At 45.9% G+C, this 15,262-nt stretch overlaps 1 protein-coding gene and 1 non-coding gene across 2 annotated transcripts; one reads left to right on the top strand and one right to left on the bottom strand.

Annotated features, from left to right (window-relative positions):
* Positions 1-3,466: 3,466 nt before the first annotated feature.
* LOC119935339 lies at positions 3,467-3,604 on the bottom strand. Its single transcript, XR_005453225.1, has one exon. It is a non-coding gene; the product is annotated as a small nucleolar RNA SNORA7 (small nucleolar RNA).
* Positions 3,605-8,512: 4,908 nt separating this feature from the next.
* On the top strand, positions 8,513-14,938 carry LOC119934695 (keratin, type I cuticular Ha1-like). The gene is made up of 7 exons (XM_038754250.1): positions 8,513-8,866; positions 11,103-11,185; positions 12,081-12,237; positions 13,427-13,588; positions 13,691-13,816; positions 14,046-14,266; positions 14,785-14,938. The coding sequence occupies exons 1-7, from the start codon at positions 8,516-8,518 to the stop codon at positions 14,936-14,938; spliced, it is 1,254 nt and encodes a 417-aa protein (XP_038610178.1). The 5' UTR covers positions 8,513-8,515.
* Positions 14,939-15,262: the final 324 nt, after the last annotated feature.

The following is a 15,262-nucleotide window of genomic DNA, read 5'->3' as shown; positions in this document are numbered from 1 at the left end:
TCAATCCCCAAAATGCATTGTCATCATCTTCCTTCTCATCCTGAACAATACCTGTCCGTCATCACTGTACACTGCAAATACACCTCCAGGGACTGTTTGAGTGAGCTGACTTGCAAGAGTTAATCCCTGACTACCCTCAGGACAGGAATGTTCTCAAGAAGAAACTGAAAACAAGTCTCTCATGTTTGAAAATATGCCTCAGACAGAGCAATCAAAGCCTTTGTCTTCATTCTGCTCTTCCCCTCCTCCTCTCCTCAGGAATCTATATCAAGAGAAGGGGCTCTGGGCCCAAGGCTCCATGGAGATTTCCCTCTAGATATGTGCCTCCACACAGAGAAATACCTTCCCCGCTCTCCACCCCCGAGGAGAGGAAACTGGAGCTTCACCAGCAAATCACAGATTTTTCAATTCTCAAAACCAGTTCAGACCCGTTCAGGGGATTAACATTCCCAACGAGGGTAAAAGGGAAAAAGGTGAATAAGGTTACTAAAAGGAACATGTTGAAAGCAAGACTATGGTAAAGGAGGATTTATTTCAGGAGCTCAATGGAGAGAGAGCACAGGCAAGGAATACAGTATAACTTTCCTTCAAGGGCCAAAGCACCACCATAGGAATTGGCAGCAGTCAGAAGCAACTTTCACTGATAGTTTCCTTTGGGTTCTGTTCCTTCCTGTTGGTCGTCTATTTTGCTGCTTCTACCACACTTTGCTGAGCCAGGTCTTTATTGAGCACTTACTGTGTGCAGAGCACTGTACTAAGCTCTTGGGAAAAGAGTAGAACAGATTTGGGAGTCATAGTCCCTTCCCACAAAGGGCTTACAGCCTAAAGGGGAGAACAGGCATTAAAATAAATTATGGATAAGTGCCTTGGGGCTGAGGGAGGGGTGAATAAAGGGTACAAATCCAAGTGCAAGGTTGCCACAGAAGGGGAAATGAGGGGTTAGTTTGGGAAGTCCTCTTGGAGAAGATATGATTTTAATAAGGCTTCCAAGGTGGGGAGAGTGATCGGTCTGTTGAATATGAAGGGGGAGAGGGGTCTAGGCCAGAAGCCAGGTGTGGTGAGGTTGGTGAGATAGATGAGATAGAGTTTCAGTGAACAGGTTGGCATTAGAGGAACTAAGTGAGCATGCTCGGTTGTAGAAGGAAATCAGTGAGCAGGAATCAGAAAGAAATAAGTTAAAAGTGGGCAAGGTGATGGAGTGCTTTAAAGCCAATGGTAAGAAGTTTCTGTTTGCTATGGAGGCAGATGGGCAATCACTGGAGGTTCTTGAGGGGCGGAGAAACATGGATTGAACATTTTTTTAGAAGTGAGTGAAGTATGGACTGGAGAGGGAAGAGACAGGAGGCAGAGGTAAGGAAGCAGAAGCAGTAGTCAAAGTGGGATAGGATAAGTGCTTTGCTCAACATGGTGGTAGTTTGGAGAAGGAAGAGTGGCTTTTAGAGATGTTGTGAAGTAGAACCATCAGAATTTGGTGACATTGAATATATAGGCTGAATGAGAGAGCTAAATTGAGGATAATGCCAAGATTATGGGGTTGTGAGATGGGAAGAATGGTTGCATGGTCCACAGTGATGGGAAAGTCGGGGGAAGACAGGGTTTTGGCGGGAAGATGAGTTTTGTTTTGGATGTGTTATGTTTGAGATGTCAGTGGGACATTCAAGTAGAGATGCCTTGAAGGCAGGTGATAATAGAAAACTGTAGAGATGAAATATCAGGGCTGGAGATGTAGATTTGGGATTCATCCTCACAGAGATGATAGTTGAAGCAATGGGAGTGAATGAGTTCTCCAAGGGAGTTATTGCAAATGAAGAGTAGAAGGGGACACAGAAGTAAGCTCTGAGGGACTCCCACAGTTAGGGGCAGAGGAGGAGCCTGCAAACAAGGCTGTGAATGAGCAACCAGAGAGATAGGAGGAAAATCAGGAGAGGACAGTATCAGCAAAGCCAAAGTTAGACAATGTTTGCAGGAAAAGGGAGTGGTCTGTAGTGTTGAAGGCAGCTGAGAGGTCTAGGAGGATTAGGATGGAGTAGAGGTTATCAAATTTGACAAGAAGATTATTGGAGACTTTGAAAGGGCAGTTTTGGAGGAGTGAAGGGGGAGGAAACTGGATTGGAGGGGGTCAAGGAGAGAAATGGTGGAGAGGAAGTGGCAGTAACTACCTAATCTCTGTCTCTGTTGCAGCTCTCAGCCTGAGGAAACATGCGCCTCTTACACATAACTCCCTCGACAAACTCTAGTCTCTCTGTCAAAGCCCCTGTGTGATGTTCCAGCAAGCCAAGTTGTGTTGAAACCTCTGCTTTTCCTTCACCCTCTAGGACAATGGTTGGGGAATATCTTTAAGACCCAGCAGTTTCCCTGAATTATACCCTAATATCCAAGAAGGAAAGATAATATCACCAGTAGGCTAAATTCAGGGCAGAAGGACCCACAGTGGATTATTAAGCGGGAAAGTCAGGGATGGAGAGGGGAGAGCTAGGACTCTCAGATGAGCCACCCCAACCAAGCGGATGGAGGTCAAGGAAGGCACTCTGTTTCCCCTGACAGTCAACTGGGCTAGAATGCCTATTGGTATGACCCAATACTCGAATTTCTTGTGGTCTTTTGCCCCAAAACAATATTTTCCTCTTCACGGGCATTACTGCTTCCCTCTGTTCATGGTTTTCTCTTTTTCTATGCCTCCCCTGTTTTTCCTTTTGGGTATGGTGCACCTTTTTGGAATTCATTAGTTGGGGAACTCCCATTATTCTTTGGTTCTCATCTTCTTCAGTTTTACTCAATCTTAACCTTCCAATGATTATACCATCAGGGGAAGGAGTGTGGCTTAGTGGAAAGAGCTTGGGCTTGGGAGTCAGATGTCATGGGTTCTAATCCCGGCTCCACCACTTGTCATCAGTGTGACTTTGGGCAAGTCACTTCACTTCTCTTGGCCTCAGTTCCTTCATCTGTAAACTGGGGTTGAAGACTGTGAGCCCCACATGGGGCAACCTGATTACCTTGTATCTACCCCAGCGATTAGAATGGTGCTTAGCACATAGTAAGTGCTTGTCATATACCATTATTATTATTATTATGTTAATGGCCAGTTGGTTGTGCAAAGGTTCTTTCAGTCATGCCTACATGCATGGAAGCATCGCCCTGTCAATAGGGTGACATTCCTATTTTCCTATATAAGAGATAACTACATATACACACACACACAAACACAAACACACACACACCCTATTCCTCACATAACTTTCCAACTTTAGTTGTTCACCTGTATTAACCCAGGATGAAGACATTCCATATAAAGAGTCCTAAATACCCATATCCATAATCAGATTTCTATATCTGGTTCCTTTTCCAGTCAGCTTTATCAGTCTTCTGGGTAAGTGCTGGATTGGTCAGGATATTACTTAATATTCAGGCTTATTTCCTTCTCTTATCTATTGGCCAGTTTATTCTTTCTGTGTCCCCCTTTAGATTGATCTGTAGCAGATTGCCTTCCACTTACTAGCCACTGCCCAAGCTAGGAATGGAATGGGTCGGCCTCAGCTTGACTCTCCCTCCCATAGCTGAGACTGGTAGAGTACTGGAAACCCTCCTGATGCGACCCTGAGAGGAATCTGTGTCTGTTAACTTACCTGTAAAATGGGTCTTAAAACTGTGAGCCCCATATGGGTCATTCATTCATTCATTCAATCGTATTTATTGAGTATTTACTGTGTGCAGAGCACTGTACTAAGCGCTTGGGAAGTACAAGTTGGCAACATATACAGACGGTCCCTACCCAACAGCGGGCTCACAGTCTAGAAGACTTTCTTCAGCATCATCCCCTTTTCTCTGTCATATTCATCTTAAGAACATAAGGCCATGAACAACACCATTACTAGGTTAGACCAATGGCCCATTCAATCCAGAGTTCAGCCTCTGATAGTGGCACTGGGCTATGTGATGGCTGCCACCTTGGGCCTCTATTTCCACGGTAAAGGATGCACCACCTAATATCCCCCAAATTCCCCCTAATAACCTCTAATCCATGAATTTATCCAAACCTTTTCTGTATCTTTTGAAATCTTGTGCCCGCATAGGTTCTGGAGGTAACAAATTCCATATGCTTACCACCCACTGGGGAAAAGATTTTCTTGATTTGTTTTGAATCTTCCACTTTAAGGCATCAATGGACAGGTATCCCATCATCCAAGTGGTGTGGAATTTGGTGACTGCGATCCCATGTTCACCCTGTCCTCCTCTTTCATGGTTTTACCAACCTCCATCAGGTCTCCTCTCTGTCTTGATGTTACCAGACTGGAGTCCCAATTCCAGTCAATCCTCATTCAGAAGCTATTCCATTCCTCGATCATTGGTTGCTTTCTCTCTACACTCCCCTAGGCCCCCTCAGGCTCAGTATGTCCTTTCTAAGGCATAGTATAGAAGCAGCATGGCCTAGTGGATAGAGAATGGGCCTGGGGGTCAGACAGACCTGGGTTCTAATCCTGGTACCACCACTTGTCTGCTGTGAGACCTTGGGCAAGTCACTGATCTTCTTTGTGCCTCAATTTCCTCATCTGTAAAATGTGGATTTAGACTGTGAGCCCCATCTGGGACAGGGATTGTGTCCAATTCCATTTGCTTGTATCCACCCCAGTGCTTAGTACAGTACCTGGCATATAGCAAGTTCTTAACAGTACCACAATTATTATTATCATCATTATTATTATTACTATTAATAAGATGCAATGGTGGCTCCTCCAATATTTCCGGTACAGATGTACCAAGTTTAACTGAGTTTCTGATTGAATTTTTAAGCTTTTTAAAATCTTTTCTGATACTGCCTCCTCTTTTAGCAGAAGGCACCGTGCCATGGATAAGAACCTGGTCTTTGCCGTGTCTTTCTATCCTTTACATTTTAGGTGAGATAATGGCTATACAGATGGGTCCTAAAAACCTGCCTTTTCTTTGATCCCACTGAGCATTGCTGAGCAGGAACTTTATCCATGGACCCTAGGATGACTCTTTTCTTGAGCTCTCAGGAGATTCTTTCCATGAGCACTGGGAAGATTCTTTCCTGTGGCTTCTTCATTTCTAACCAAGCCATGAATCAGCAGAGTGTTTGATTTTCCATCCGTTCTGCTCCCTTATCATTGCACTGAGGCACATGGGAAGCCACCAGGTGCTAGGGGAATTGACTTAGGGTGTGCGTGTGCTCAACATCGTAGTAGAGGCTTTGCTTCTGGAATAACAGCCTTGTTAAAGCTCAAGTGAAATTTAATTATTACATCGAGACCGGAGCTCTTTCCTGACTCCTTTTACAACCCTATGCTTCTTTGAACCCTGGTTTAAAATACTTTTTGAATTGTCTTTTTATATCTTACCTTTTTTCTGCATTGTTGACAGAATCCGTCCCTTGGTTTTGTTCATCCATTAGAGAGCATCAGGGAATGGTTGAGGACATGGAAGAAATAAGTATCAGGCCTATCCTCGGGAAGATCACCAAGATCCTGGAGAGGCATCTCTATGTTCTCAAATTATTTTCTTAAATCCACCTCCCACTTCCCTTCTCTGTAACCCTGACCATTTCTAGCATTCCAGGTATTTTCTTCTTTTTCCATTTCCCTTTTTGGGGCTTTCGTTTCTGTGGTTCCGCAAAGACTCTGGAACTTTTGAAGGATGGTGAGTTGGGATGTTATTCAAGACTTCCTACTGCTTTCCTCTTTTTTTTCCTTCCTTTTCCATTAACAACACCAGCAGAAAAAGCTGCGGAGGAAGAACAGGTGAATCAATAAGTCAATCAATCAATGGCATTTATTGAGTGCATACTGTGTGCACAGCACTGTAGTAAGCACTTGGGAGAGAACAATACAGTAGAGAGAGTTGGTAGACACAATCATTACCCACAGGGTGCTTAGTCTAGAGGGGGAGACATTAAAATAAATTAAGAGAAGCAGCGTGGCTCAGTGGAAAGAGCCTGGGCTTGGGTGTCAGAGGTTGTGGGTTCTAATCTTGGCTCTGCCACTTGTCAGCTGTGTGACTTTGGGCAAGTCACTTAACTTCTCTGGGCCTCAGTTCCCTCATCTGTAAAATGGGGATTAAGACTGTGAGCCCCACGTGGGACAACCTGATCACCTTGTAACCCCCCCCCCCCCTCCAGAGCTTCGAACAGTGCTTTGCATGTAGTAAGCACTTAACAAATATCATTATTATTATTACAGATAGGGGAAATGCTGGAGCGTAAGGATCTGTACGTAGTGCTGAGGGGCTGGGATTGGAGAATATCAAGTGCTTAAGGGATACAGATCCATGTACATAAATGATGCAGAAGAGTGTGAAAGTGGAGGAAATGAGGTTCAATTCAAATCAATTCAATTCAATCATATTCATTGAGCACTTACTGTGTACAGAGCACTGGACTAAGCACTTGGGAAGTACAATTCAGCAACAAATAGAGACAATCCCTACCCACAATGGGCTCACAGTCTAGAAGGGGGGAGACAGACATCAAAAACAAGTAAACAGGTGTTGGGAGCATCACTATAAATAGAATTATAGATATATACACATCATTAAGAAAAATAAGTAGAGTTATAATTAGTCAAGGAAGGCCTCTTGGAGGAAATGTGATTTTAGGAGGGCTTTGAAAGTTGAGAGAGTGGTGGCCTACCAGATATGAAAGTGGAGGGAGTTTCAGGCCAGAGGGAGGATATGGGGAAAGGGTCAGTGGAGACATAGATGAAATCGAGGTAGGTTGGTGTTAGAGGAGAGATGTGTGCGTGTTGGGTTGTAGTGGAAAGCTCAGATCAATTCAATTCAGAGAAGTGGAGCTGCAATGGTTTCGATACAGGAGGAAGTTGAAAACAGTACCTAAAGTGGGTTTGGAATTGTGTGGGGATGGTTTCAATACAGTAGAAAGTTGAAAACAGCACCTAAAGTGGGTTTGGAATTGTGTGGGGATTTCCCCTGTTTGTGACTTTTTGTCTGCCTGCTAGACGGTAAACTTCTTGAGGGAAGGGATCATATCTTCTAATGTTATTGTGCTCTGCTAAGTGTGTATCAATCAACCAGTGGTATTTATTGGGTGCTTACTGTGTGCAGAGCACTGCATTAAGCACTTAGGAGAGTACCGTACGACAGAGTTGGTAGATATGTTCCCTGTGCACAATGAGCTTACAGTTTAGAGGAGGAGACAGACATTAATATAAATTAATAAATTACAGATATGTACCTAAGTGCTATGGGACTGAGGGCTTAGTACATGCACCTAAACACTGTTAATCAATAGAGAAATAGACTGTAAGGTCTTTGAAGGTAGAGATCATGTCAACCAACTCTACTGTATATCATGCTTTCCTAAGCTTCTAGTATAGTGCTCTGCACACAGTATGTGCTGATAAATACCACTGATTATTTACTGATTGATAATATCCTCCATTTACTTAGATGCTCAGAAGCTGACCATACATGTCCATTAATATAAACCATCAGGTGTGACAATGAGATTTTAATTCTGCACTTTTTTCTACACAGTGAGAAATGTCCCAACTAATTTCTTATGTTAAGTTTTCTCCCAGTTGCTTCTTAAAGGATCTTTGCCAAACCAATGTACTATAATCAATGAATGTTGTTGGTTAGTCAACAGATTGAGAGAGTACCATGGTAGCCAGGCACATGTTCTCTGCCCTCGCAGAGCTTACAGTAAAATAGGGGTGACAGATAAAGATGATGTACAGAGAGTTGAAGATGGGGAAGAATAGGAGTGTTAAACACAAACCTTGTCTTTGTCAAGGCATCCTATTTATTACATATTTGCTGGAGAAGTACTTTTTTATGGTATTGTTAAGTGCTTACCATATGTCAAACACTGTTCTAAGCGCTGGGGTAGATGCAAGTTAATTAGGTTGGATAGATCCCTGTCCCTCATGGGGCTCATGGTCTAAGTAGGAGGGAGAACAGGAGAACTGAGGCACAGAGAAGTTAAATGACTTGCCCAATTGGAAGATCCAGAATTAGAACCTAGGTCCCCTATACTCTAAGGCCTGTGCTATTTCCACAAGGCCAGGCTTCTTCTCATGTTGAAAATCTAGTTCCTAGATCACCTACAATTTTCCAAATTCCCAAACAAATTAGTGGAGAAGCCAGGACACTAGAAGGAGGTGGCAAAGCGATATTGTCACTAGACCCACCACACCCAATTAATGAGGGCTGGGGCCGGGATGCTTATGACTCTGCCTCTTTGAAGGTGAACCATGAAGCTCTTACTTCACGGGTGAGGAGCCCAAGAGAGGAGTCCTGACTTAGCAGGAAGCCAGAGTAAAGTATTTTATGAGGCGAGGGACTCTTCTGAGAAACCTAAATAACATACTAAGGGAGAGGAGCGTTTGAAAATGTGATAAAGACTAAAAAGAGAAAAAAATGCTTCACCCCATGCCCACACCCTCCTCTGAGGTTGTATAAAATGTGCGGAGGACCAGGAGGCTCTCAGACCGTGAAGGACTTGAGGTTTGCCCTAGACTCTCCTGAGCACCTCTCTTCCAGCACCATGCCCTACAACTGCTCTCTGCCCAGCTTCAGCTGCCGCAGCAGCTGCATCTCCAGGCCCTGTGTGCCACCCAGCTGCCAGCCATGCTGCTCCCTCCCCGGAACCCGCAACATCCCCGCCAACATCGGGACCTGCGGCTGGTTCTGTGAAGGCTCCTTCAATGGCAACGAGAAGGAGACCATGCAGTTCCTCAACGACCGTCTGGCCAACTACCTGGAGAAGGTGCGCCAGCTGGAGCGGGAGAACGCCGAGCTGGATGCCAGGATCCGCCAGTGGTGCCAACAGCAGGTCCCCGTTGTGTGCTCGGACTACCAGTCCTACTTCCGGACCATCGAGGAGCTGCAGCAGAAGGTGACGGGGTGGAGGGGAGGGGCAGTCTGGGGAACCTCACACCTGGACTGGGATATGGGATCAGGAAGGGTCTCATAAAACCTTTGAGATCATATTAGCAAATTCAATTCTGCAATAAGAGCTAAAATGCGGCATTCTGATTTGTACTGTTTCCATGATTCCTAGCTGGGACACCAATTTCAACTGACCAAACAATTGAGACTGGATTCTTTTTTTATGACATCTTTAAGTGCTTATTATTTGCAAGGCACTGTACTAAATGCTTGCATAGATACAAGCTATCAGGTTAGACACAGTCCATGTCCCATGTAGGGCTCACAGTCTTAATCCCCCTTTTACAGATAGGGTAACTGAAGCAAAGAAAAGTTCAGTGACTTGCCCATGTCACATAGCAGACAAGTGGCAGAGCTGGCATTAGAATACAGGTTATTCATTTATAGAACTGGATGTTAATTTGTAGCTCTTAGATACTGATGACGCTTCAAGGGGTTTCAGAGAAATGCCCCACCACCCACTCAGCAGAAGTGATTTTTGAATTATGACTCTGAGGGAGTTCTGCTATTGGTCCAGTGGAAAGAGCTCTGCTCTGGAAATTAGGAAACCTGGCATCTGGTCCTGGCTCTGCCTGGACCCCACAAATGTGGGCAGAGACTGTGCACACATTTGGCCACAATCTGCACCCCTGCCCACTTGTTTGCTTGTTGCACCCTATGCCCCAGCAGGACTATGACTGGTAGGGGTGGGATAATTCCTGTGGCCCTGGGCAAACCACCATTGATATAGTCAATTCCTTTGGTTTGATGCTCTGTCCTGAAACCTCAGTAGGCCAAGGCTTACCTGCATTACAGATGGGGACTCCATCATCACCCTGAGTGGGAAGAAGACCAGATTGTTTGCAATTGCCTTATTTAGTTCCAAGCCTCCCACACCAAAGACATAGGGAAACGTGAGCTCACTGATCCTGCTATCCCTGCCATGGGCTTGGTTGGTGTGGGTGAGAGGTACTCACCAATGGCTTGCCATATCTAAAAGGCAAAGGACCACAGGCTTTTATTAGCATTTGCACAGGGCTCATCCAATGCAGTTCCACCATGACTCATTTTCATAATACTGATAACTGTGGTATTTATTAAGTGCTTACTATGTGCCAAGCACTGTACTAAGCGCTGGGATAGATACAAGACAATCAGGTTGGACACAGTCCCTCTCCCACATGGGGCTCCCAAACAAAGTCAGAGAGAGGAGGATTCAATCCTCATTTTACAGATGAAGGAACTGAAGTACAGATACGTTAAGTGACTGTCCCAAGGTCACACAGCAGGCAAGAGGCAGAACCGGGATTAGAAACCAGGTCCTTCAACTCCCAGGCCCGTGCTCTTTCGACTAAGCCACACTGCTTCCTGTTTGTTTATTACTTTGACACTCTCCCCTAGAACTGTCACTGTGAGCTCTGAATATGGAACAGCCACATGACTATTTCCATTACCCTGGCTGGGCATTTGTCCCCAGAAAGTATTTTACTCTAAGGGCGGAGCCACCAAGATTTCAGGAGTAGGAAAGATGGAAGCAGGAAATTCAGCGTTACTAAAAGTCATCAAGTTTTCTAGAGTAACATGCAAGTTGGCAGCACAAGAATGAGAAAAAATAAAAAATCAAACCATGAATTTGTATAGTGCTTTTAGTTCTCACTAGTCTCACTTTATCCTCCCAATATCCTGGAGAGGTAGGGAGAAACAGATACTATTATCCCCATTTAAAATTGAGGAAACTGAGGTCCAGAGAAGGTAAGTGATTTTTTTTTTTGGCATTTATTGAGTGCTTACTGTTTACAGAGCACTGTACTAAGCACTTGGAAGAGTACAATCAACAGAGTTGGTTGACACATTCCCTGCCCACAAGGAGCTCACAGACCAGAGGGGGTGACAGGCACTAAAATAAATTATGGATATGTATGTAAATGCTGTGGGGTTGAGGTGGGATAAATATCAGGTGCTTAAAGGGTACAGAAATCCAAGGACATACAATAGACTGGCAGCAGAGCTTGGGCCTTGTTCATCTGATGAGCAATTTCTTGAAAAGGTTTTTCTGTTTTCAGAATGTTTCTATGTACTCCAGAACACATCCAATAACTAATCTCAATAGAAACATTGGCTCTCCTGTAAAACTAAGACTACAGAAAATGCCTACTTACTCCGTGGGGAATTTGTATCCTTGGTGATGCCATTTTGTCTTCCAGATCCTGCTCACCAAGTCTGAGAACTCGCGTCTGGTGGTGCAGATCGACAATGCCAAGCTGGCCTCAGATGATTTCCGCACCAAGTAAGTTGGGGTCTCCATTTCCTCCATGGCTGGTCTGACCATGAAAATCTGCAGGGAGAGATGTGGCCCAAGAATGGCCCTCCTCTAAGGGAAAAATCACATATCAGTGGGGAAAAATATGGGATGCAAATTGATTCTGGAAAGTGTGAATTCTTCCACTTTATTTGTTATTTGCCTTTGTAAATCGTGACCCAGCCCCTGATTGTTGTGGGAAACACGTTGAGAGAGGAGGGAGGGGGTGTCAATTTCTCCTTTAATCCTTGCGTCTTCCTTTAAACTAAAACTTTCCAAATGAATGAACACCAATGGCAGCAAGTGGTCAGAAGGTTTAGCTCGTTTGCCCAAGCACAGACAAAGCAGGGACCAGTTCAGATGTCATTCCCATTCACTTACCATGTCCCCTGCTCATAAGTAGCAATATGGCCTACTGGGCTATGCCATGGCTGTCTAGGAATGAATCAGAGGACCTGGGTTCTGATCCCAGCTCTGTCACTTGCCTGTATTCCCTTGGGCAAGTCTCTTAACTTCTCTGGGGCTCTGTTCCTCATCTGTAAAATGGGGATTCAATACCTGCCCTCCTTCCTACTTAGATAGGTAGCCCTATGTGAGACAGGGACTGTATCCAAACTGATTATCTTGTATCAGTCTCTCTCTCTCTTTCTCTCTCTCTCTCTCTCTCTCTCTCTCACACACACACACACACACACACACACACACACATACACTGCAAACAACTCAACCTCTTAGGAACCTTGTGTGAAAGATACAGGGTTTTCCAAGAGATTAGAATATCTCAGAAGAAAACTCTGGGTACATACAAGGGGAGGTACTGAGGCTTTATCACAGTGCTTGGCACATAGTAAATGCTTAAAAATACCATAATTGTTATTATCAGGTACCAGACGGAGCTGTCCCTCCGCCAGCTGGTGGAGGCCGACATCAACGGTCTGCGCCGCATCCTGGATGAGCTGACCCTGTGCAGGGCTGACCTGGAGGCCCAGGTGGAGTCCCTGAAGGAGGAGCTGCTCTGTCTCAAGCAGAACCACGAACAGGTATGGCGAAGTGAATCGGGAAAAGACGAAACTCGTTAGGACCTGCTGGAAAAGCAAAGGAGGGAGGGGAAGATGGGGGAGTTTGCCCACCCCAGATAACCGGAGTGATCCTGGAATAGAAATGTGCTTTTGTAACACTAGCTTGTAGAGAGTGACTCATGTTCTTATGGATGTGGGACGTGGGATTTGGGTTTTCTTCTGAAGGTCAGATGGCTGGGGGAAATAACTGACATGTGAGCGTGAGAAAAAGGTTGGACAAATGTTTCCAGCCACTGGGCCACCTCATGCTCTGAGGGACACTCTCCTTCTCTGAGTTTCTATTCCATTTTCTTTGGTGTCAACCAGCTGAGATAGGAATCACCAAGACCAGCTAAGTGGCCTGATCACACTACGGAGAGGGTTGTTATGGTTACACATTTCAGTCCTGTTGGAGCCATTTCTCTCCTTGAGTCCAGGGCTCCTCCAGAAACATTCTCTGCTCTATGGAGACACCCATTAACAGCTGAATGAGTAAAGCTTTCTTGAGTCGCCCCAGCTGCAGGAGGATGGCCCTGGCTAGAGAAGAGATAAAGGATTCTGGAGATGACTCTCTGAGTTTTGTGCTGGTGACTCAAGAAACTGCTTTTGGCTGCTCCAGAAATGGTGGTTGTCCACTGTGGAACTCAGGGAGAACCAATCTACACTCCAGTTCCAGAGGGTCCTTTTTTATGGTATTTGCTAAGCACTTACTATGTGCTAGGCACTGTTCTCTAAGTCCTGGGATAGATAAAAGCTAATCGGATTGGATAAAGTCCCCATCCCACATAGTGTTCACAGTCTTAATCTCCATTTTGCGGATAAGGTAATTGAGGCAAAGAGAAGTGCTGTGAGTTACCCAAGGTCATGCAGCAGACAAGTGGAGGAGCCGGGTCCTCCTGATCTGAGGCCCGTGCTCTATCCACTAGGCCACACTGCTTCCTTCTGTTTTGGTCTCAATCAATTCTAAATTAAATCCTCAAGCCGCCAGGTCTTCTGAGGGAAGACTAGGATTGAGGTGTAGTTGGCCTAAGAAGCTTTTATGACTTGCAAATAGGGAGGCTATCTGGAAGGTGACTGTAATCATGTCCTGGAAAGGATAGGTTGTGTTCCTAGGTCATTGGAGGCTGGGGGACACTTTCTGTCTGTTGACTTGTCCACTTTTTCCTCTCAGGAGGTCAACTCTCTGAGGAGCCAGATTGGCGAGAGGCTGAATGTGGAGGTGGACGCTGCTCCGACCGTGGATCTGAACAGGGTGCTGAACGAGACCAGGTGCCAGTACGAGGCCTTGGTGGAGACCAACCGCAGAGATGTGGAGGAATGGTTCGTCAAGCAGGTGAGTGACTTATATCTCCAGAAATCTCCACAGTGATTTCCAGCCCTCAGTTAAGCCCAGGTCACGTGCTGCCCCTGGGCATGAACTTTATGTGTTTTCCAGACAGAGGAGCTGAACCAGCAGGTGGTGACCAGCTCAGAGCAGCTGCAGTGCTGCCAGTCGGAGATCATCGAGCTGAGACGCACCGTCAATGCTCTGGAGGTAGAACTTCAGGCGCAGCACAACCTGGTGAGTAGCCTGGCAGGCCAGGTAGAGACTGAGGCCTTCTGGAAAATCAGGACATCATTTGTGTGAATGGAATTAACAGCAGAAACCTGAAAAAAAAGATCATTTTTTCTCAGGAATGTGTGAGAGGTTTTTTGAGGAGTGCTGGAGCCCAAGGAATTGTGGGAACTGTGTTTCCCGGCCCTAAAAGTATCATCATCATTCTGACTTTTCTTTCTCTTCTTCCTCACAGAGAAATTCTCTGGAAAACACCCTGACAGAGACGGAGGCCCGCTACAGCTCCCAGCTGGCCCAGGTGCAGTGCCTGATCACCAGTGTGGAAGACCAGCTAGCCGAGATCCGCTGTGACCTGGAGCGGCAGAACCAGGAGTACCAGGTGCTGCTGGATGTCAAGGCCCGACTAGAGTGCGAGATCTCCACCTACCGTAACCTGCTAGAGAGCGAGGACTGCAAGTGAGTACCGAGTGGCAAGTTCTGGCAAATCCCCTCATATGGATACCAATGGATTCGCAGGAAGGCATAGTGGGGATAGTAAAATGTGCTTTCCCAAAGGAAACCCATCAACACCAACTTCTTTGCTGGAGACATCTTGGGTTTTCCTAGAGTTCTGTAAATATCTAGAAAGAGGTTCCTGGTACCGTGGGGGATGGAGGTTGGGTTTTGGTAAATTCAGCTTCTCTAGCTTAGGAGGTGGATTAGGGGCAGGGAGGAGATGCCAGAACAGTCAACAGCCTGCGGGACTGAGAGCAGGAAGGGATATGAGGGTGGCTACGGGAGGGAAGAGCCTTGAATGAAGACCTTTCCTGCCCTTCTCCCTACTGATCCCCCTCAGGTCCCAGAGAATCAGGGGAAGGTTTCCCACAAAGCTGCCCTGGAGGCTCTTAGTGTCCATTTCTGGTCTTCCTGTTCTTCAAATCACGCAACACCCCTCCAACTCCCAAGTAACCTATCCTTGTGATTCTATTTTCCAGGCTTCCCAGCAACCCCTGTGCCACAACCAACGCATGTGGCAGGTCCATTGGCCCCTGTGCTCCACCCCCCTGTGCACCCTGTGTACCCTGTGCCCCCTGCACTCCATGTGTGCCTCGTTCCCGCTTCGGCCCCTGCAATTCCTTTGTGTGCTAAAATGGCTCCCGCCGGCAGGAGGGAGTTTTGATCCAACTGAGCTTCACCTGCAAATCTCCAACACCACCCTGGATGTGCCAACACGTCAGGGCAAACAAGAAAATAGGAAGCAATATGAGTCATGAGCTTGGGCTAGGGAAAAGGGCTAGTCCCCCAAATTCTATTCCCACATGCACTTCTGTGCCTCAAAAGCAACCTCCGGCTCTATTACTGGCATTCGTTGCGTACCCCTCTGTGAGAGCAACTCATAAATCCTATGTGCTCAAGTCATTAACTAAGCAACCACATGAGGCTGGACCGGAGAATGACAATCTGAGTATTTTT

This window comes from Tachyglossus aculeatus, chromosome 11 (assembly GCF_015852505.1).
Source record: "Tachyglossus aculeatus isolate mTacAcu1 chromosome 11, mTacAcu1.pri, whole genome shotgun sequence".
Lineage (NCBI taxonomy): Eukaryota > Metazoa > Chordata > Mammalia > Monotremata > Tachyglossidae > Tachyglossus > Tachyglossus aculeatus.
Note: the sequence above shows the minus strand (reverse complement) of the source record. Positions and strands in the feature narration are given on the sequence as shown.

Coding starts and splice junctions, on each gene's coding strand:
- LOC119934695 (XM_038754250.1), top strand. CDS start 8,516: ATGCCCTACAACTGCTCTCTGCCCAGCTTCAGCTGCCGCAGCAGCTGC. Junction 12,238..13,426: donor TCAAGCAGAACCACGAACAG/GTATGGCGAAGT, acceptor TTTTCCTCTCAG/GAGGTCAACTCTCTGAGGAG. Junction 13,817..14,045: donor TTCAGGCGCAGCACAACCTG/GTGAGTAGCCTG, acceptor TCTTCCTCACAG/AGAAATTCTCTGGAAAACAC.